General features: G+C 36.4%; 1 protein-coding gene across 1 annotated transcript in view; it reads left to right on the top strand.

Moving 5' to 3' along the window:
* The window catches only part of LOC102803050 (deoxynucleoside triphosphate triphosphohydrolase SAMHD1-like), a 32750-nt gene extending 14830 nt beyond the window's left edge, over positions 1–17920 (top strand). Inside the window, exons 6-16 of the mRNA XM_085500183.1 lie at positions 390–505; positions 1099–1169; positions 4997–5143; positions 5721–5936; positions 6639–6730; positions 7211–7267; positions 9724–9922; positions 11823–11909; positions 12264–12368; positions 12578–12715; positions 14713–17920. Coding sequence (XP_085356309.1) covers positions 390–505; positions 1099–1169; positions 4997–5143; positions 5721–5936; positions 6639–6730; positions 7211–7267; positions 9724–9922; positions 11823–11909; positions 12264–12368; positions 12578–12715; positions 14713–14817 — 1333 coding nt within the window. The 3' untranslated portion in view covers positions 14818–17920. The remainder of the gene's footprint in view (positions 1–389; positions 506–1098; positions 1170–4996; positions 5144–5720; positions 5937–6638; positions 6731–7210; positions 7268–9723; positions 9923–11822; positions 11910–12263; positions 12369–12577; positions 12716–14712) is intronic.
* Positions 17921–23959: the final 6039 nt, after the last annotated feature.

Below are 23959 nucleotides of genomic sequence, written 5' to 3'. Positions count from 1 at the left end.
GGCTATTTTGTTACGTCAACATATACTGTAAAATACATTAATTTAGCTGGAATTAATTTTCGCTGAAAAGACTTTTTGGGTGTTTTGTATGGAATTTATTTTTACTAATTTTTTGATGAGTTGAATGTTAAATATAGGAAAAAAGAGATATTCTCTGTATTTTATTTTCACTTCATCACTTTTTCAGCGAAAATTACATGTAATTCCAAGTGAAAATAATGTTTTTTAGAGTAGTAAGAAAGCTTAAAAATGGTGGTGATTTGTATCAGTTCTTATTATTTCTATATTTTTGTATTAACACATTGCCTGTCATGATAGGGGCTTTCAGCAGGCAATGTATTCACCCTAATTGTGTATTACATTGTATATTGTTATTTCCACTTAATCAGTGTGTGTTACTTAGCTGGACAGTTAGCGAAAACCTTGCAAACCAGACAACCAGACTTACCTATAAGCGATGTTGATGTATTATGTGTGCAGATTGCTGGTCTTTGCCATGATCTTGGTGAGAGAAAACATCTTGCTTATTTGTCGTTTTTTTTTTCTGCAAACCAAAGTCATTAATATACGCTGTTTCTTTAAATGATGTGTACTGTTGGTTTTTTTATTGTCAAAGTTAAATTTATATGTACGGAGAGTAATTTAAAACAATTTGTTATTAAGATTTGCCTTGTCACGCTATAGGGAGTTTGTTGCAGTGACTTTCACAAAATATCATCTGGAACAAAGCCCTAAGATTTGATGTGAAGTCAACCCCTTACAGTATTGATTCTCTGATTGTTTCCAAGAAAGATGTGAAACTTCCTAAATCCAAAACAACATATAGGATTAAATGTACAGACAGCAGGGTTTGCGCTAGTGTCGCTGCAAGACGAGTCTCACTTACAAAATTTTAAGAGATAGAAATTTTATCCTGGATAACTATTAGAGATTGGACCCCAGCTTGACTGAAAAACTGGGTCCCTCTTCAATAATTGGAGTCAGGGAAGCAAAATATGGGGTTAACGCAATCCCTGGACAGCCCCCTAAGTGAGTGCTGCAAGTAAACCTCTATCCATCATGATAACAAAAGTACAAAACTTGTCGTATTTATTTCAGGCCATGGTCCATATTCCCATATGTTTGATAATTGGTTTATTCCTTATGTTAGACCTAAAAAGAATTGGAAGGTAAGATACAACGCTACCCAATGGATATATTACATTCAATTAATTAATCTTGCATACATACTCCATGTACTATGTCCTTTCTCATACAGCACATTGGATATTTTTGTTTTGTTTTGAATTTCGTGAGTCAGTGAAAATCACAAACATTTGATTTGATTGATTGAAGATTTTTTCAGGGTCCTACGACACAGACTCTCAATGACTTTCACTAAATTTTGTTTTAACGCACACCATAAAACATGAACTCCTGGTATTTCTAGCAGTGAAAATTATACAGAATTCACCTTGTGACTATTTCTTTTTATCTCAACCTTTAACAAGGCTACACAAGGGATTTATTTTGTACAGGGTTGTCAAATTCTCATGAGATGTTCAGAAGGCTACCAGAGAATGACTTCCAAACTTAATATAAATTTTATCAATGTGTCCCTGAAACTGTGAATGTATTAATTAATATCTCGGCAAATCATATTTATTTGTCTTGAGGGCAATGAATATAATCTTTGGACTATCAGTGTTTACTCATTTGCAATGAAAGCCAATTCATGTTCGTTACCATCTTCGCCAGCCATGATTCATTGATTTGGTTTTTGCCACGCCATATTATACCGTGGCAGAATTTCCACTATGAACCTGGATTCACTGTTAACAAAATCAAACACAATGGCGAATGGTCTTGTGGTTTCCATGGTAAATGGAACACAAAGTCACATGCAAAATCACATGTCATTTAAGCAATCATGTGATGAAAGGTGTTGGTTTATGATGGTTTGGCACATCCGATGAAATCACTCAATTCCGCTGAGGTCAAATACAGTTTTTCCCAACATAATCATGCATGGGTTCATTAGAACTGCCATGAATTTTACACATATAGCAATTCAGCTGACAGACATGGTGAAAATGAGCTCACATTCAATGCTAAGTATTCAGATTGAGAATGCAGGTCATTTGACAAAGACAACAGTCAACTAAACAAACGACTAGAAGATGAACAAACTTGATGTAAGTTAGCCCTACAACAATAACAAAATCATGTAAATTCATGCACATTGCAACATGATTCTAAATCACATTTGAACAGAAAATAAAAAGATGAAGCCAAAACAATTGGCACATTAAAGAAAATTAGTAAAGTTTTACTGTTCAAGGCATATTTCCTGTAATTTATTTCATCATACATATAGTTCAAAACATACTAACTTATAAATCTAATATAACCATTTCATACTGGGAACAAAATAACATCATCTCTGTTCATTTAAAACGATACTATTGTCAACTTCAGAAATCCCACACAGAATTTTCTGATTGACAAAGAAAGGATGACCTTAAACGAAAATCATGAATCAACCAGTCACTGGTAGCATAGTGGTTGTCGCATCAGACTCATGATCGGTAGACCTAAGTTCAAATCCTACCTCAGCCTGAACATCAAAAGGGTCGACCCCCTACCCTGGGTGAGTGTGCCACAGTCTCAATGGGAAGGCCAATTCCACTGGCTGAGATTCATTCATTAACAAATGCGACTTTGGAGGAACCTTGGTTAAGGTCTGCAGGTGCTTGTGTTCGACCGAGCCTGGTTGACGCAGGATAGCGCATTAAACTGCCATTTGATAGAAAGATGGTCGCACGGCCCTGTCATGTTGTCCCAAACATGAATATGAGTTCTGTGGCAAAAATGCACTATGTGTCATCACTAGCACTTGCAATTTGCACATACAAGAAAAAAGTCAGGAGAGACAACGGTGACATTCAATGTCCTGAACTGTCGCCTGGCACAAAAAAGGAATCATCCATTGGTTACCGGGTAGTTGTGTTTAGCTTACTCTCAAAGCAGAATTTGAAAACAGTGCAACATGACAGGATTTGAGAATATCCAGATAAAAAATAACCACTGAAGGGATGATTCAGTAAAAATAAAATATATATAGTGCTTTTTCCTATATTTATTTAAACTCATCAAAAATCAGTGAAATTATACTCCATACAAAACTCCCTAAAAGTCTTTTCAGTGAAAATTAATTCCAGCAGATATAAATGATTTTTGCAGTAAGCGCCGAGTGGCAAAATCAGTTCTAATCTAACATTTCTCGTGATAACTCAATTAAAGCACTACAGTTGTCACACGTAAGCATTTACATTTGAATTTACATGTAAATATGCAATGTATTTTACATGCATTGTGTACCTCACTATGTGTCGTATATTGAACACGACCTGGCACAATGACTCTAACGCTTAAAATTTAAGATTGCTAAGCATAAGCACGCATCTCATAAATCAAATATGATTTTTTCACCATATGTACCTAAACAAAATTGTTATATACATTTATGACAAGATCTTTTCACCATGGAAACAATGGTAAATGGCTCAAAATCATCATTTTCAAGAGTGTTTGACCCAATATTTGGACAGTGAGTCAGTGACCATACTTTTTCTGGATTTCCAGACATAAAATATGGTAAATGCACAAAAAATATGATGATTGAATATGTTTTAATGATAACCAGCTTCCTAAAATGCAGAAAAACACTACCTGTATGTGCTGTCGACAATATACACCACTGTCTTTTGCCAACCTGCATATTTACTCAGTCCCTCATCATTCATAATATAGCCTATAGTTATCAAATGTGAAAATCCTTTTTGACCGTGTCGTGTCTGTCTGTATGTACAAATGTACACCCTGTATGTGTGGCTGTCCGTTCCTTCATTATCTCAAGAACCGTATGTTAGTTTGTAAAAAAATCTATGCATATAATTAACCTAATTTAACCTTATTAATTACCTAATTTGCATAATAGTTCATAATTTGTTGGTTCTAATCACATTTCAATGAAAGTTTGTACATAGATGGTCTGTGACAGTACATATCTCAATTCAGTGCATTTTGGTACTTATACATGTATACTCTAACACAATGAGATAATCTAATTAGTTTTAGGTTTATATACGGTACCTAATTTGTATAATAATTTACTTTTTCAGCTTTCCACTAATTTGGTAAGGATTAATCATCACATTATAATGAAATTTTGTAAATGTGCGTACTGAAACAATATACAGACCTAAATCAATATGTAATAATTACTTAATTTGTATAATAATTGATTTGGTTCATTGAGGTAATCCACAGACATGATTAGTTTAATGTTGATATCTAAAAAAAAATCAGATTTAAATTGAATTCATCACAGAGGTGCTCTAGAATTAATAAGATTAAAAACCATGGATGAAAAACCAAATGTATTTTCTGTATGTATTATAAATTTTGATAATGCTTCTCGTTTGAAAAGCAAATCCTAAATTTTGAATTAATTTTAATGTGTCTCCAATAATCTCAGCACACGGGAGTTCTTCCCAAGCTTTCTTTGATTTTCAGTTGCACCCACACATGATTGAGGGAGAGAGACTAGAGATTACTGCTAATATGAACTAAATAATAAACGCCACAAACTAAGAAAGATTATACAAATTGTAAATCGTTTTAGCTGCGACTGGAATCAGACTGGGGGCTAATGGATTGGATTGACATGTATTCACCTGTCTTCACTTTTTTAATGGTTCATGACGGATTGCCACCCATATTTGTCTCAAAAACCTACTATATGTGTAGAGCATTATCTCCAAGCCCTTCTAGGGGTTAAATCTGACACAATTCATTAGTCTGTACTAAGGCTTAGACTGCACTGTGCGTGTCTTAAAAACTAGATTAAGGTTGGACTAGCTGCTTGTCAGTTTGTGCATGTTTGCGTACTAGCTGGAGAGCTCACTACTTTTTTTTTCATTTAATGATATGCTTAATGCCTTTATCTCTACAGCATGAGCAAGCCTCGGTTGACATGTTTGATTACTTGATAGAAGACAACAACCTCATGGGTGTAATTAAAGACTACGGATTAAATGAAAAAGACATTACATTCATAAAAGAACAGATAGCAGGACCATTGCAGAGACAGAATAATAAGGTAAACATATCAGGAGTCTTTTAGCTGCATGCCTATTGTTCTTTTTTACAATTCTATTTCTTTCTACAATGTATATAGTCAAATCTGGGTACAGCAACAACCCAATGTGCTTGCAGAAATTTAAGAATTTTAAGGGCTTTTTTAAAGATAAAATAAATAAATAAATGTTCCAGTATGGTTGTTTGCCTCAACTGATGTCTAACACCATCTAACATCATCTTCCCCTATGATAGCTGCTCGAATTCGCCACTCCGGTTCAAATTTTGAGCATAAACTAATATTATACAGTACAAGGATTGCTGCCGCTGCCCCGCGCGTTAGGTATTCCCCCCTGTTCGCCTCCGCGCGTGCCCGGACACTCCCTCGCGTGTCCGGGCGTTAAATAGTAGGACCCCTTTATACTGGTTTGATATTGTAGGAACCAAAAGTTTTTTGTACAGTTAAAACGTGTGGTGTATCTTAAACCATGTTCCTAACTAATATCTTTCCCACCTGGAAATGTGTCTTTAATCTTTGGGTGCCAATAATTAATAATGTCATTTCATCTCTTTAACTATCTGTGATTAATGATCTTCAGACTGCATGTCCTTACCGTGGCAGAGAAAAAGAGAAGAGTTTCCTGTATGAGATAGTAGCCAATAAAAGGAATGGTATCGATGTGGACAAGTGGGACTACTTTGCCAGAGACTGTCACAATCTGGGAATTCCAAACAACTTTGACTATCGCCGATTTCAGCAATTTGCTAGAGTTATCAACGTGGATGGTTCTCCACAGATATGCTGTAGAGAGAAGGTAATATTTGTGTCTAATGCTTACCAGTATATATATTATTAAACAAGTTGGCTACTTTTCACTCAGAAACCTCAACTTAACCACTGTGAACAATACACATTAGTTTGCCATAATGTAATTTTTCTGCATATTGCATTTGTCACATGCAGCTTTGAAAATCCAGTTTATTTGGATTTATAGTTTACTACTATGACATCACTTCTGTCACTCAGGAAACGCAAATAAAATTAATACTTTTGATACTTGTCAGAAACAGTATATGGATGTCTATTCAGTAATGAAAATGTTAAACTGTTCAGGACAAGTTTGTGCTTCTTTTTCATTGTGAGATTCCATCAAATGATGTTGTATGTTCATTTACACAGTAGTGTTCTAAGTATTTTGAGTGAAATCCCGAGAATATAGTGTAGACCTAATCCATGTCATAAGTTCCCGTCCAAAGATTTTGCCATTCTTGATATTGGTATTGAAGCAAAACAATGTTTAATTTTTTTGCATTCTCTTCTGTGCGGTCACACGGGTCTGCGTAACTACATAAATCATCACCTGAATTTGTTGAATTGATTATGTGAGCATTGGTTTGAAATAAACAAATTTAATATAGAAAAATACACTTCGACGAGAAATATAAATATGGCAGTCAAACACATGGTGATAATACTGATTTATTTTAATACTAGTTTATTTTAATTACTCTATTAGGAAGTCAGTAACCTGTATGACATGTTTCATACAAGGAATACGTTACATAGAAGAGCCTATCAACATAAAGTCAACAAGATTATAGAATCAATGTAAGTGATCAATTCTAACAGTCTCTTTCCGTATATGATTTTTTTATTGGTGATCCAAAAACCCAATTGTGTTATGAATGATAGGCGATGTTCATATCAGTCTTTTCCGATGTGAAAATTACTTGAATAATTAGACCACTTGAATAAAATTGTGAAAGAAGTATCTGAATCTCATTTATGGGTAACAAGGCTGGGCTGTTTAAATTTGTCTAAACTATGGAGGTTTGAAATTGAGAATTGACCTATGACCTCTGCATGCTTTGTATTATAATACTTTAATGTAATCCTGCTGACATAATCACTCATTTCGTGATTCCCGATGAAATATGTGGTTTTATAATTAATAATGGTTTATTTCTACTTGTTATTGCAAATAGTAAACAAGATGTTTTATCATGATCATTTTATAAAACACAAAAATTCAGTTTCAATTTTAATTTTTATACAGAATTCAATTGCAAATGTTCTTCTGTATTTCAGGATTGTTGAAGCCCTTGTAAAAGCTGATGATCATATCAAGATTCCAGGCACAAATGGGTATGTATTTATTATTATTAGTAGTAGTAGTAGTAGTACCGTATTTATCCGGGTAAGCGCCCAGGGTCCTGAACATCCCCTGAAAAAAAAAAAAATGAAAATTAACAACACAAAGATCAAACTGTGGCAGGGAATAGAATAGCAAATAAAAACATGCAGCGACAATAAATGAACAATATGCAACATTAGGGGTATAACAAAAATAATTTATTGCTTATAATGTGACAAATAAACCAGAAATAATAAAAATCGACCGTGAGGAATCATTTGAATTACCCCGGTAGGATTTTCTCACCGACAAGCACGCATAAACTCAAAATGAATTAAAATGTTAGGGGTTAAACTGCATAAAATTATTTTTGGTTTTGACAAATACCGGTACAACAGCCATACAAGATCAATAATAATTTACACAGTAAATTACGAAAGTTCAGATCTCTATTTGTACGTTCATTGTCATCTTTGTAAAAGTCAAAACCCTCAAAGTTCAATTCGGCGTCACTGTCTTGATCAAACAAAATCCCTACATCTTCGTCCTGAAGTTCGTTGATGTTGTCCCACACAGAGTGTAGAGACAAGAAAAATGGGGTCTCTGCAAACGACTCTACTACAATGGCACACGATGCTTTTGTTTACTGTCTGGCAATCATTTTTGACCTTTAAGCATCCGCTTTACTGATTGACTAAGAATGGCATCACTACTAGTGTTTCATCATAGAGGTGAATTCAACATTGCTTTCTTACCAGACTTAGAAGCTCATCAATCATGGTGAAAGTTACCATTCGGTCTGAATGTCTCACTATACGGATATCACGGTGGGCTTGAAATAGGAATAATTTTCTTTCCAACGACAGAAGAATAATTTTCAAGAGAGAAATGCAATAGCTGCGATGAAAGATGGTTGACAGCCTTCGGTGTGACATCCCTGCTTGACATTGCAAAATTGCTGGCCCAAGTTATGGATTCGCAAGCTGCTACTGAATATTTCATAAAGCCAAAACAACGTGATTTCAATCACTCCCCCGGGTACGGATTACTACAATGGTTTTATTGTCGATGACACTGAAGCCGAACGAGTGCAACACTTGCTTTGCTTGAATCGTTAATACAACGAACAAAAAATAGTTTTTTTTAAATTATTTTATTACAAGTGTAGAAAAAGATCCCCTGGGCATATGCCCGGATATGATCTCAACTTCTTTATTGTATTAAAAGTGGGGGGTGAGTGTTTGCCTGGGCATGGGCACTTACCCGGATAAATACGATATTGAAAATGTATATTCCAAATGCACTACTCAAGTCTCAGCGCATTGTATGTAAACTATTGAAATACTGTTAAAAATCACAATATTTAGTAAGGTGGTAAGTCTCTAAATTTAGTTTAAAAAAATCATTACCGGTACTCTTAGAATTACGGTAATCAAACGGTAACTTGTTGACTGAAGGATTGATTGAATTTACCACAAGGGGGTCCCAATCTTAACTTCGGCTGAACAAGGATTTCAGTGAAAGTCGATAAGTACTCGTGTGATGTGGTAAAATTTGCTGCAGATTAAATTTAACATGTTTAAATTATATCCATATTTTACTATATGGCATGTAATGTGCTACAGCAAATCTCACCAGTATTTGGGTAGCCGTTTTGCAAACTTTGGTTATGACTAAACAGATTTCCTACCAGATTGACTTGCTGGTGCCATTAGTAATCATACCTTAGTATGTTTTCTTCACCAATCCTTATAGCTGTTAGAATGGACAATGCAAATACTGCTCAACTAGTCTTTGAAACTATATATAACACAAACTGTTTTTATATTTACTCATCAGTGAATATTGGCGAAGTTCTGGAGTTAGACACCTAGATTTAGAAAGTAGAATGCCGAAATGCAACACTTGAAAATACATAGTGGCAGAGTAGACAGCTATTTTGTCATTTTGTTTTTTAAGCGATCAACTGGTTAGTCTCCTGTCTTTTGAAAACAGAACTGACTATGTTTTATATACTAGCTTGTTATATATTACAGTTACTGAAATGATTAAGTGACTAGACTATGTAATAATTGTTGCTCCCTGCTTTGTCTAAACGAAATGCGTCGGTGAATACGTGAGCAAGATTGCTAATTTGCTGGGCCAATACTTCTGTAGAAATGCTGTCATAATTATGTTACATGAAAGTTATTCACATGCCATTAAAAATTGCTACATTTAAATCACATTAATTTAAAAATGCATTGTTTTACTATCAAATTACCGGTAATGAATTTAAACCTAGTGAATATGCCCAAAATTTAAAATTTGTGAGATTGAAACCCCGGGAAAATAAACTCTGTTACAGTATACCTGTGTAAGGGAAATATTTGTAGAGAAATTCAATGCTTGGACATAACTTTATGCACTACAATTAATTGTAATTTCATGTACCCATCTCGCCCTAATCTATGCATATCTTCTGCAGGACAATGGTTAAGATATCCGAAACAATAGATGACATGGTAGCATTCTGTAAACTAACGGATAATATTATTCACCAAATATTACAAACAACAGAACCAGAAATAGAAGAATCTCGCACAATACTTCGCAAGATATTCACAAGAAAGTTGTATAAATGTATTGGACAAACAAGACCCCCTGATGGTGTCACCATTAATCAGGTACTATTAACTTGACTTTGAGTCTTGAGTTAATCACTTGCACGGCAATGCAGTTCAGCCAATATCTGAACTGCATGTGAGACTAATAGAGGGTGGACATCGTGGTATGGTTCTGGTGAAGGTGAATGTTATCAAGAGACATTGTGTTATACATTATAGATCTTATGCAGACTTGTACACTGTCAAAAACAGGGACTTATGTTTTGACCTCCGTGCTTGCGTGTGTTTGTGCGTGCATGCGTGCGTACGGACCTGTATCTTAGAAATGCCTGGACCAATCACAATCAAACTTCACAATCACACATACATCATACATGATATTATACATATGCACGATCTGATTCAAGATGGCCGAATAACGGCCATTTTTGTGCTAAAAATCATCAAAATCAAACATTTTTCGGCTGTTTATAGATGGATTTTGTTCAAAATTGATATACACTGTAGCCTCGCTATAACGAACTCTTTGGGAGACATACAATTAGTTTGTTATAGTGAAATGTTCACTATAATGAAGTACATAATACATTGGGTTTGCTGTGAGAGGGAGACACGCTATGTGTTCATTATATCAGGAAGTTCATTATAACGGTGTTCATTATACTGAGGTTACAGTGTATATGTTAGACATTATAGGACCTTGATGCACATCATTTTGTTTTACAATCTGATTCAAGATGGCCAAATGGCGCCATTTTTGTTTTAAAAAATCCTAAAAATCAAGCATTTCTCGGCTGTTTACAGATAGATTTTGTTCAAACTTGGTATATACATTAGACATCACAGGTTCCTGATGCACATCATTTATTTTTCAGATCGGATTTAAAATTGCTGTCTGGCGGCTATTTTGTTTTAATGAATGGGCTTCTCGGTCCATATCTTCGACTTGGATGGATTTCAAACTTGGTACATACGTTAGACATTACGGGTTCCTGATGCAAGTCATTTTATTTTTCAGATTGGATTCAAAATGGCTGACTGGCGGTCAGCCATTTTGTTTTAATGATTGGGCTTCTAGAGCCATATCTCTTAAATGCTTTGACTGATTATATTCAAATTTTATATATTCGTTATACATCATGTTATATATATAGATGTATTCAAATTGGATGATTTTGAATGCTGTTCCAAAGCAATATCTCTCAATAAGTACTTGTTTGATGATCAGATACAAATGTCAATCATTTTAATGTTAAAAAATAATATTCCTGACATGGTTATATTCCAGCTATATTACTATAAACAAAACTATATATTTTAAATTTGATAACTGACGAAGACTGTGCCATGCCATGCATGGCTTGTTTTACTAAAAATTAGGGCGCGAACTGCACGCCAACCTATTTCTTTTAATATATTTGGCATATATTTAATATATACCCATGCATTTACTTGGGTCATATTGATGGTTAATTACTGCTTCCAACAAATCTGTACATGATTGACTTGGAATCTGACCAACTTAGGTATTTTCAGCTAGGAAAAATAAGGTATCTGATTAGAGGCATTTCCAAAAAAAAAAAAAAAAAAAAAAAAAAAAAAATATGTTCCCAATGAGAGTCACCGGGAGTGACAATAGCTTGTCAATGGTCATACTTAAACAAGTGAACAAGCTTGACTTTAGTTTCAGACTCTAGATGGCGCTGTCTAAAGTTGTTGCTGAACATTTACTTGCATTGTGGTTGCAACAATTTTTATGGTTATGTGGTATTTAGTCCATATTGCATTCGTTGTTGGGATCTGATTTACGATATTAATCAAATGGTTGCAATTTTAGTGCTAAAAATCAGGCATTTCTGTACGTCCAACCCAACTTCTCAGTCATGCAATGACAGAATTTGTTTAATCTTGGTGCACACATTGAACTTTACCTTGTACATGTTAATATTCTATTTTTCAGGATGAAATTCCACAAATTCAGGAAGGAATATCAGCAATATTATCAACAGCAGGTCACCAAGTGCCAGCTGATAACATCGTTGTCCATGTAAGTATTACCACACAGTCTCGGAAGCGTGACTCCGTTGTCCTGTGTCAGATTTAACAGTCTATCACACAACATCAAACTTTGGTGTATAATAGACATGGCTAATTGATTAATTAATCTAATGATACCAGTAAATCTAACCCCCATCCATACCAAAAAGTTCATTTTTCACACCTCTAGTCTACTAACAACCAAAACTTGTACTTTTGCAACTTATTAATCTACATATAATCATAACTGCTTCTTATTCATTTTAGAATGACTTGCCAACACCAGTACTTAAATTTGTTTGCGATATAGATTGATCCCAGTTTTATCAGGTTGGGAATCAAATTGTCTCTTTTTCACTTGTAGATAATTGATTTAGACTACGGCATGGGTGACCAGAATCCTATTGATCATGTTAGGTTTTATTCTAAAGCCAATCCTAACGAAGCAATGATGGTCAGAAAAAATCAGGTATGTAGATTACGCATTACACACAGGTCAGAGTTGAGTCCCACAGGTCATAGTTCAAGTTGAGTCCCACAGGTCATAGTTCAAGTTGTGTCCCACAGTAAATATGGTAAATACAATTTGTTGTTCATGTGCATTTCAAAGCCCTTTAATAAAAAATCCATCATTATGAATATTTCCCTCATTTCACTGTCATGTGATTATTATTTCAGGTTTCTCAGATGCTACCTGAGAGGTTTGCTGAACAACACATTAGGGTCTACTGTAAGGACATAGACCCAGTAAAAATTCAACAAGCTACCCTGTGTTTTAATAAATGGTGCAAAGAAAAAGGATTTACCCCACCAAAGGTTTGTCATTACATTGTACTATGATGTTATCAACAGCAATGGTTCTGTTGTTCTTCAGGTTTTAGAAACTAGCTTGTGCAAATTTCTTATATGATTCGATTTGTTCTATTACCGTACTTCCCCGAGCATAAGCCCCTCCCTGAGTATAAGCCCACCCCTCTGTTTTTAGACATTTAACAAGTTGAGGGCATCCCCGAGTATAGGCCCAGGGTGTTTAATCGAAACGCCAAAAATGTAATCATCTAGTTGTGAAACCTGGTCATTGAACATAGTTTTACTTTTCCGAATAATCTTTTCTGAGGTAGTCCTCAAGTATAAGCCCACCCCCTAATTTTCTCAATTTTACATGCTCAGGCCCCTGGGCTTATGATCGGGAAAGTACGGTAGTTGTATATCTTTATACGTAAATGACAGAAGTGTGTCTAAAATCACCATAATATTTTAATAATCAAGTATGCAAACTGTATGCAATATATACAATTTTTATTTTTATGTGTGCTTCTATGAGATACATTTCTATTATTTAGCAAAATACCATCCAGGACTCCTTTCCCCAGTTTTCATGTGAATTTTAAGGCAAATCAGTATGGAAAGTAATTTATAAACCAAATTTGAGTTGTGTTTTGTCTGTCTATGTGACTGTGTCCATACATGCATCTGTCAACAATTTTTTTTTTTAGAGAAAAAAAAATTATTTCCAGCTGAAATAATATGACAGAACCCCACACCCCACACTCGAGATGCGGTGTATCCTGCGGCCGTACTTTCACGAGCGAAGCGAAAATAACATGAAAATAACTTCCATACGCAGCGAAAGCCACGGGGAGGGTGTGGGGTTCTGTTATTATTACATATGTTCCATACTTGATAATTTCGTATTAAAGAAAGAACGTGCAAACCGGGATGGAATTTAGGTCGGGGAATCCCATTGCCCATTAATATGTTCCAATACAAGTGTAGAACGCGTATGGAGAACGCGTGTCACTGTTTGTTTGAAATTAAAATAATCAGACGTCTAATCTGAGTCGCTGTCCGAATAAATAACTCGTTGACGTTTAGTTGGGACCACGGCAGAACCAGAACTTGAACTGGACGACTATGATACACAGTTTATGTTGAAGTTAAAAGTTCCGCCACAGAATTGTGCATTGGCAAACATGCCGTGCAACTGCGGTACTCTACAGACGGGATGACTTTCGTCGACAGCGGTTGTCGCTTAGCTGCACCACAGTCCTTCGTTGAGGGACTGTGGCTGCATGCTACACCTTCGTGTGTGATGTTGCCTGCTGGTCGTGGATTGACTGAGTCTTGATTACCGGTTAAAATGTTGCTCTTTTGGCGTTGGTAATTTTTATTTGGAACTAAGTAATGCCGCAACGTCGCCAGCAGAAACCTGGTATCTCGATGCTGATGGTTGCGGCTCCAGAGTAATCGCTGATTTTACTGCTGGTGGATCTTCTGAGAGCCCTTCAAGGTTTATAAAACTCAGTTTCCAGGTGGTCAACACACATTAAGTTCTCCCAATTGTAGTATTCCATGTGATGTACACCTGACTGTTGTTGAACGATTTGAACTGGATAAAAACAGCAGACGAAAATGTGTTTACAAAATAAAAATAGTTCGGTAGCCAATGAAAATACCATGTTCATTTGCATATCGACCGTGAAAATATCGAGAACATTATTGCATGGGTGATATGCAAATTAGTTTGGGCCAAAATAAGTGACTGCCTAAAAGTACCATTACTGTTGTTCAAATTTCATGTCACTCGGCAAGTATATTCATGTACCCCAAGGGGAAAATATCGTACTTCTAAATATTGTTTATTCCGAAAAACTGTACTCCTGAAGGGACTACTTTGTTTGCTCTCGGACCTCATTTGCATATGGGTTGTGGAAATATCGATTTTGATTTCAGGGACGAATCAAAATAAACTGCAGTACATATGTAATAATGTACAGTACAAGATTATCATATTTATTGTGTTTCTTTATTAGGGTGGTGACGTGAATGATACAGAACTAACACCACTAAAAGCATCAGCTATGGGTCAAAACAGCTATCCTACTGAACATGGAAGTAAGAGTCGTCTCTCTTTTTGAGTTTGAAGAATTATGCACGTATATCCAGTATGAATTGGTGCTAATAATGTTGATCTGCGCAGAAACAAGATATTGTTCCACTAACAGCAGGCACACTTTTTCTTCTTTGTTCCAAATAAAACAAAAATACTTTCAAGCGGTGCCTTTGGGACTGACATGCACGCCGAACAGAAACAGATCTATTTTTTTGTTGGGCTTTTAAACCACGCTGTCATATTTATGTGGATTATAAATCTATATGATACAGTGGTTCTGTTCATCACAAGATATTTTGATGAAACAACAACTGTTGCTCTAAATTAGTATATAAAATGGAATACACAGCAGTGTGTGGAGTTTGAGGTTCCTTATCTCTGTCCCTCTTAACTATACACATCCCTGTGCTCATGTCCATATTTTTCTCTGGACAGTGATGTGATAAATAGTGGATCCCCAATGAGTGACCATGTGATATCAGATTTATTGAATGTGGCCTTTTGGATTAATCTCCATGTGTCCCTGACTATATCTTGCCGATCACATGTTAACTTCACACATATACATATTGGTTTTAAGATGCTGATTGACAGGCATTATAAAGTTTAAAAAGCACCAAAATTAAGCATTTTTGCCATCACAGAACTACCTGTACTCATTTATATTGTACCATTTATTTTCATGTTTTGAGCTGTGATTTAATTTCATGAATTTTGTCACGGAAAAACAATGAGTTTTATTGTTTTTTTACATGTTCACATATATTTAATTTAAATGATTTTACTTATCAGTAAAAATAGCAATATTAAAACCCAGGGAATAATTAATGCATTTACAGTACATACATTTTTATGCATATTCATTTCAAATTTCGATTCAAAAAGGTTGACTCATTTCAGTTTTGTGTATCAATAAATGAGCAATGGTGACTGTCTTGTTATAACCTGTGTTTTTTAGTTTGGATTCTAAATGTTTGAGTGGTAGGCATATTGCTTCAATATAGGAATACAGTTCTGGAGCCATATCTCTGACATGCCCTGACCGTTCCTATACAACTTGATATATTTCTTAAACTTGTATGTCCTGAATCTGATCTTATTTATGCCATGTATCCATTCCGCAGCTGTTCGCCATAAACACATCACAATCAGAAATCCTGCATGTTTCTTTAGCATGTTTAACTAGCTTATTTGCATACAGGAAACACCATTTCTGACAATTTATCGTCATAGATGATTTCAGAGACACTTTGGTAACATGTTCCCACAATTTTGTGAGCAATTACTGTATATATAAAAAAGGCATCTCCAGAGAATTCAGCAGCCAGTACACTGGAGGAACGAATCCTGTGCACTGCCAAGTTTAAGTTGCGATGCTACTGCTGGAAACTGTTCCTGTGCCTGTAACATGAAAACTCACCTTAATTGGTGAATGTATGAACTACTGAAATATACTGGAGTATTTACCATATTTCAAACAATTAAAAAAAAAAAATCTCCTGTCAAGTTGTTAAAGTAGCCATTTGTGTTGAGCATGTACTTTATGTACACAATGTGAACACTTTATCAGTTACTATGGCAACCGCCCTTTAGATTTCTCAGCAGTATTACATGTAGATTCTAGGTAAATCTCTATTTCACAAATCCACAAACTGAAACATTTTATATGCTTTATAATAAAGCTTACCTTAGTTTGTAGTTGACAAATTGATTGATTGTAAAAGGAATTATCATTACTGCAATTATATTTGATGCATGATAATGATAATTAAAGTATTTATGTAATTCAATTGCTGGTCAGTGCAAAAAACTATGTCCAAGTTATTTTTCATTACCCCTGTATTTAATTTAGGACTTTCTGAAATAAATTAAGTGTATTTTAGTTGTTTTTACTATATAAAATACCAAATAAGTGTGAAGAATTTGTTATCTTCAAATTTGTTGTGTATTTTTATATTGTAATTTACTCATACTATGTAGATTTTTTTTAAATATATGAAGTGTATGATTTACTGTAAACTGAAAGAGGATTAACTATGTTATTTGTGTTGACGATGAATTTCTGATACATCATATCTGTCCAGTAGCATCGATCTATATTTTCTTGTAAAAAAAAAAACGACCTCCTCATTGTGTGTAATTAGTCCCTGTTCGAACGAAGTCAGAAAACGGGGACTTATAATTCGGTTTTCGTCCGTCCGTAGTCTTATTTCAGAATCCTTCAGACCAATTCTATTCATTCTTTGCATGTGTCTAGTACTTTATGTGGGACATACATTGTATGCACATGCAGTGGTTTAGCGATTTGATTCAAAATGGCCGACTGGCAGCCATCTTTTTTTTTTTAAATGTTGTATTTTGGACATGCTTTGTCAGTTTTCATTCAAACTTGGTACATAGGTTACATGTCCATGACAATTTCTTTCGCAATTGGTTCAAAGATAGCCAACTGGCAGGCATCTTATTTGTTTTTTAAATTGTGGTAAATGTGGCCGATTGACAGCCATCTGACTTTTTGGCTATACTACTTTGGCTTTATATTCCCAAGATTTATGTACCATTTTCATTTGTATTTGGCACATGGATACATGTACATGTCAATTCAATTTGCCATTTTGATAAAATATGGCCGACTGGCGGCCATCTTGTTTGTTTAAATTGTGACATCTTGGACATGCTTAAACATTTTTTAATCGGGCTCATGCCTAGCTTACTCATAATGTTGGTGTCTTTTTTGACATGCCAGTTATGCTGACCTACGCTTTAACTCTGCTTGCCATTCACCCTCGGGGGAGATTCACATTGATGCTACTGTTTGATTCGCCAATTACATGTCTCATTGCATTTTGTCACAGCGAGCTAGCGCCTTTCGCATATCTGAGATTGCTTTCCGCCTCTCAGATATGGTTATGGGGATATGGATGTTTTACACTAATAAAGTGACGAACTATCCCCCTATGAGGGGAGTTCTTTTAATTTTATAATGTAGATATGCAAATGTAATTCACAGATAGATCACCATTGTTTGACACCACCTGTCTTGTGAATTTAAATTAGAGGCATGACAAACGTTAAATTGTATTCAACGCATTATTTTGAACTGATATTTATTAAAACTGCAAATTTTAGGACACTGCCTTCACTATATTATTCAACACAATAGGGCGCTCGACTTGTACAAAGGGTATATTAGCCACTTTAGTCCAGAACTCGCATACAATTTGTTGAAATTGCTGTATTCCCTATCCCAGAATCTCAAATACGTATGTTATGTAAGCCCCATGTAAATATTTATTGAAGGGCACCATGGCATCAAGCATTCATATTCATGTATGGTAATTAATTTTAGTGCCTCATTCCGATCCTCAGACTTGCATTTTCTCAAACATACTTTAAACAAATTTAGCAAGTGCAATAACATAGACACCTCAAGTTGTTTTACTTTCACTTGTGATCTATGTTTTTCGTTGCTATGTCTTAAACCAAAGGGGTCGTTACGCAACACATGTTCGAATTTGATGTAAATAAACAATCTGTTGTATTTGCCACTAGGGACTCAAGTTTCAAGGACACGTTCGTGACAACCCTTCCGCTTTAATATGACGAGCACAAAGAGAACTTTTAAAAATATAACGGGGACTGTGTCATTTTCAATGACTTGTATTATCTTTAATTGAGAATGTGTTCTACTTGTTTAAAATTTCAGGTGAGAGTTAAATTTGGAAGGTTTGTAATGTCTATTTTATTTTTATTTGGAATATAGACTACTATGGCAGTCTCGGTAGTGCAACTGCTTAGCATATTCAACAGTTAACCGATAAATTGATGGTTAAACTCCAGCCAGGGACGAGGAATGAATGTTCACATGCATGAATTCACGATATGAATACAATGTTTACTATAACCATATTAGTCTCAGTGTTGCAAGCTAATAAACAGTTTGTGTTTCATGCCAACTGAGGGACAATGCGAGAATTATACTGTACTGTATTCCCGATATAAATACCAACTTCAATGAGAGACCAAGCTTGAATCCTTCAATTAGAGCGCATTTGAAACCAGAGAATTTACATTCAATTCTATTCCAGGTAACAGGTTCGCAAACAAAATCAATGCACTATACTTGCTTTTCGTTTACATGATTCTTGGAAATTCGAACCTGTCTGACTAGCCGTGATCGTCTCGTGGTTAAGACATTGCGTTGTGGCCGCAATAACCCAGGTTCGAATCCTGGTCTTGGCAGATTGTGCGATATGTCGTTTTTGTTGTTGTTTTGAGTCGCATTTTGGAATTATACATTCAATTCCATTTCAGTGTAACAGGTTTGCAAACATAATCACGCAGTCATCATAAACTGCAGATTAAATGCAAGATCAATGCACTATACATATTCGTCGCTCACTGAGTAGCACGTAATTCGAACATGACTGGCTAGCCGTGATCGTCTGGTGGTTAGGACATTGCGTTGTGGCCGCAATAACCCAGGTTTGAATCCTGGTCTCGGCAGATTGTGCTATAAGTCGTTTTTGTTGTTGTTTTGAGTCGTATTTTTGAATTCTACATTCAATTCTATTCCAGGGTAACAGGTTAGCAAACATAATCACGCAGTCATCATAAACTGAAGATTGAATGCAAGATCAATGCACTATACTTATTGGTCGCTTACTGACTAACATTTAATCCGAACATGACTGGCTAGCCGTGATCGTCTAGTGGTTAGGACATTCCGTTGTGGCCGCAATAACCCAGGTTCGAATCCTGGTCTGGGCAGATTGTGCTATATGTAGTTCTTGTTGTTTTGAGTCGTATTTTGGGATTTTACATTCAATTCCATTTCAGAGTAACAGGTTACGAAACATAATCACGCAGTCATCATAAACTGCAGATTAAATGCAAGATCAATGCACTTTACTTATTCGTCGCTTCATGAGAAGCACGTAATTCGAACATGACTGCCTTGCCGTGATCGTCGAGTGGTTAGGTCATTGCGTTGTGGGCTCAATAACCCAGGTTCGAATCCTGGTCTGGGCAGATTGTGCGTTATGTTTTGTTTTGTTTTGAGTCGTATTTTGGGATTCTACATTCAATTCTTTTCCAGGGTAACAGGTGAGCAAACATAATCACGCAGTCATCATAAACTGTAGATTAAATGCAAGATCAATGCACTATACTTATTCGTCGCTTACTGAGTAACACTTGATCCGAGGTTGACTGGCTAGCCGTGATCGTCTAGTGGTTAGGACATTGCGTTGTGGCCGCAATAATCCAGGTTCGAATCCTGGTCTGGGCAGATTGTGCTATATGTAGTTCTTGTTGTTTTGAGTCGTATTTTGGAATTCTACATTCAATTCCATTTCAGAGTAACAGGTTACGGAACATAATCACGCAGTCATCATAAACTGCAGATAAAATGCAAGATCAATGCACTTACTTTTTTGTCGCTTACTGAGTAGCACGTAATTCGAACATGGCTGGCTAGGCGTGATCGTCCAGTGGTTAGGTCATTGCGTTGTGGCCGCAATAACCCAGATTCGAATCCTGGTCTCGGCAGATTGTGCGATATGTTGTTGTTTTGTTTTGATTCGTATTTTTGAATTCTACATTCAATTCTATTCCAGGGTAACAGGTTAGCAAACATAATCATGCAGTCATCATAAACTTTAGATTAAATGCAAGATCAATGCACTATACTTATTCGTCGCTTACTGAGTAACACTAAATCCGAACATGACTGACTATTCGTGATCGTCCAGTGGTTAGGACATTGCGTTGTGGCCGCAATAACCCAGGTTCGAATCCTGGTCTTGGCAGATTGTGCTATATGTAGTTCTTGTTGTTTTGAGTCGTATTTTGGGATTCTACATTCAATTCCATTTCAGAGTAACAGGTTACGAAACATAATCACGCAGTAATCATAAACTGCCGATTAAATGCACGATCAATGCACTATACATATTCGTCGCTTACTGAGTAACACTTGATCCGAACTTGACTGGCTAGCCGTGATCGTCTAGTGGTTAGGACATTGCGTTGTGGCCGCAATAACTCAGGTTCGAATCCTGGTCTGGGCAGATTGTGCTATATGTAGTTCTTGTTGTTTTGAGTCGTATTTTGGAATTCTACATTCAATTCCATTTCAGGGTAACAGATTTGCAAACATAATCACGCAGTCATCATAAACTGTAGATTAATGCAAGATCAATGCACTATACATATTCGTCGCTTACTGAGTAGCACGAAATTCGAACATGACTGGCTAGCCGTGATCGTCTAGTGGTCAGGACATTGCGTTGTGGCCGCAATAACCTTGGTTCGAAATCCTGGTCTCGGCAGATTGTGCGTTATGTCGTTGTTTTGTTGTTTTAAGTCGTATTTTGGGATTCTCACATTCAATTCTTTTCCAGGGTAACAGATTAGCAAACATAATCACGCAGTCATCATAAACTGCAGATTAAATGCAAGATCAATGCACTATACTTATTGGTCGCTTACTGCATAACACGAAATCCGAATATGACTGGCTCGCCGTGATCGGCTAGTGGTTAGGACATTGCGTTGTGGCAGCAATAACCCAGGTTCGAATCCTGGTCTCGGCAGATTGTGCGATATGTAGTTCTTGTTGTTTTGAGTCGTATTTTTGAATTCTACATTCAATTCTATTCCAGGGTAACAGGTCAGCAAACATAATCACGCAGTCATCATAAACTGTAGATTAAATGCATTATCAATGCACTATACTTATTCGTCGGTTACTGAGTAGCACCTAATCAGAACATGACTGGCTAGTCGTGATCGTCTCGTGGATAGGACATTGCATTGTGAACGCAATAACCCAGGTTCGAATCCTGGTCTCCGCAGATTGTGCGTTATGTCGTTGCTTTGTTGTTTTGAGTTGTATTTTGGGATACTACATTCAATTCTTTTCCAGGGTAACAGGTTTGCAAACATAATCACGCAGTCATCATAAACTGTAGATTAAATGCAATATCAATGCACTATACTTATTCGTCGCTTACTGAGTAGCACGATATCCGAACATGGCTGGCTAGCCGTGATCGTCTAGTGGTTAGGACATTCCGTTGTGGCCGCAATAACCCAGATTCGAATCCTGGTCTCGGCAGATTGTGCTATATGTAGTTCTTGTTGTTTTGAGTCGTATTTTGGTATTCTACATTCAATTCCATTTCAGAGTAACAGGTTACGGAACATAATCACGCAGTCATCATAAACTGCAGATAAAATGCAAGATCAATGCACTTACTTTTTTGTCGCTTACTGAGTAGCACGTAATTCGAACATGGCTGGCTAGGCGTGATCGTCCAGTGGTTAGGTCATTGCGTTGTGGCCGCAATAACCCAGATTCGAATCCTGGTCTCGGCAGATTGTGCGATATGTTGTTGTTTTGTTTTGATTCGTATTTTTGAATTCTACATTCAATTCTATTCCAGGGTAACAGGTTAGCAAACATAATCACGCAGTCATCATAAACTTTAGATTAAATGCAAGATTAATGCACTATACTTATTCGTCGCTTACTGAGTAACACTAAATCCGAACATGACTGACTATCCGTGATCGTCCAGTGGTTAGGCATTGCGTTGTGGCCGCAATAACCCAGGTTCGAATCCTGGTCTTGGCAGATTGTGCTATATGTAGTTTCTTGTTGTTTTGAGTCGTATTTTGGGATTCTACATTCAATTCCATTTCAGAGTAACAGGTTACGAAACATAATCACGCAGTAATCATAAACTGCCGATTAAATGCACGATCAATGCACTATACATATTCGTCGCTTACTGAGTAACACTTGATCCGAACTTGACTGGCTAGCCGTGATCGTCTAGTGGTTAGGACATTGCGTTGTGGCCGCAATAACTCAGGTTCGAATCCTGGTCTGGGCAGATTGTGCTATATGTAGTTCTTGTTGTTTTGAGTCGTATTTTGGAATTCTACATTCAATTCCATTTCAGGGTAACAGATTTGCAAACATAATCACGCAGTCATCATAAACTGTAGATTAATGCAAGATCAATGCACTATACATATTCGTCGCTTACTGAGTAGCACGAAATTCGAACATGACTGGCTAGCCGTGATCGTCTAGTGGTCAGGACATTGCGTTGTGGCCGCAATAACCTTGGTTCGAATCCTGGTCTCGGCAGATTGTGCGTTATGTCGTTGTTTTGTTGTTTTAAGTCGTATTTTGGGATTCTACATTCAATTCTTTTCCAGGGTAACAGATTAGCAAACATAATCACGCAGTCATCATAAACTGCAGATTAAATGCAAGATCAATGCACTATACTTATTGGTCGCTTACTGCATAACACGAAATCCGAATATGACTGGCTCGCCGTGATCGGCTAGTGGTTAGGACATTGCGTTGTGGCAGCAATAACCCAGGTTCGAATCCTGGTCTCGGCAGATTGTGCGATATGTAGTTCTTGTTGTTTTGAGTCGTATTTTTGAATTCTACATTCAATTCTATTCCAGGGTAACAGGTCAGCAAACATAATCACGCAGTCATCATAAACTGTAGATTAAATGCATTATCAATGCACTATACTTATTCGTCGGTTACTGAGTAGCATCTAATCAGAACATGACTGGCTAGTCGTGATCGTCTCGTGGATAGGACATTGCATTGTGAACGCAATAACCCAGGTTCGAATCCTGGTCTCCGCAGATTGTGCGTTATGTCGTTGCTTTGTTGTTTTGAGTTGTATTTTGGGATACTACATTCAATTCTTTTCCAGGGTAACAGGTTTGCAAACATAATCACGCAGTCATCATAAACTGTAGATTAAATGCAATATCAATGCACTATACTTATTCGTCGCTTACTGAGTAGCACGATATCCGAACATGGCTGGCTAGCCGTGATCGTCTAGTGGTTAGGACATTCCGTTGTGGCCGCAATAACCCAGATTCGAATCCTGGTCTCGGCAGATTGTGCTATATGTAGTTCTTGTTGTTTTGAGTCGTATTTTGGTATTCTACATTCAATTCCATTTCAGAGTAACAGGTTACGGAACATAATCACGCAGTCATCATAAACTGCAGATAAAATGCAAGATCAATGCACTTACTTTTTTGTCGCTTACTGAGTAGCACGTAATTCGAACATGGCTGGCTAGGCGTGATCGTCCAGTGGTTAGGTCATTGCG

The sequence above is a fragment of the Saccoglossus kowalevskii genome, chromosome 6, assembly GCF_978046115.1.
Source record: "Saccoglossus kowalevskii chromosome 6, keSacKowa6.1, whole genome shotgun sequence".
Taxonomy (NCBI): domain Eukaryota; kingdom Metazoa; phylum Hemichordata; class Enteropneusta; family Harrimaniidae; genus Saccoglossus; species Saccoglossus kowalevskii.
Note: the sequence above shows the minus strand (reverse complement) of the source record. Positions and strands in the feature narration are given on the sequence as shown.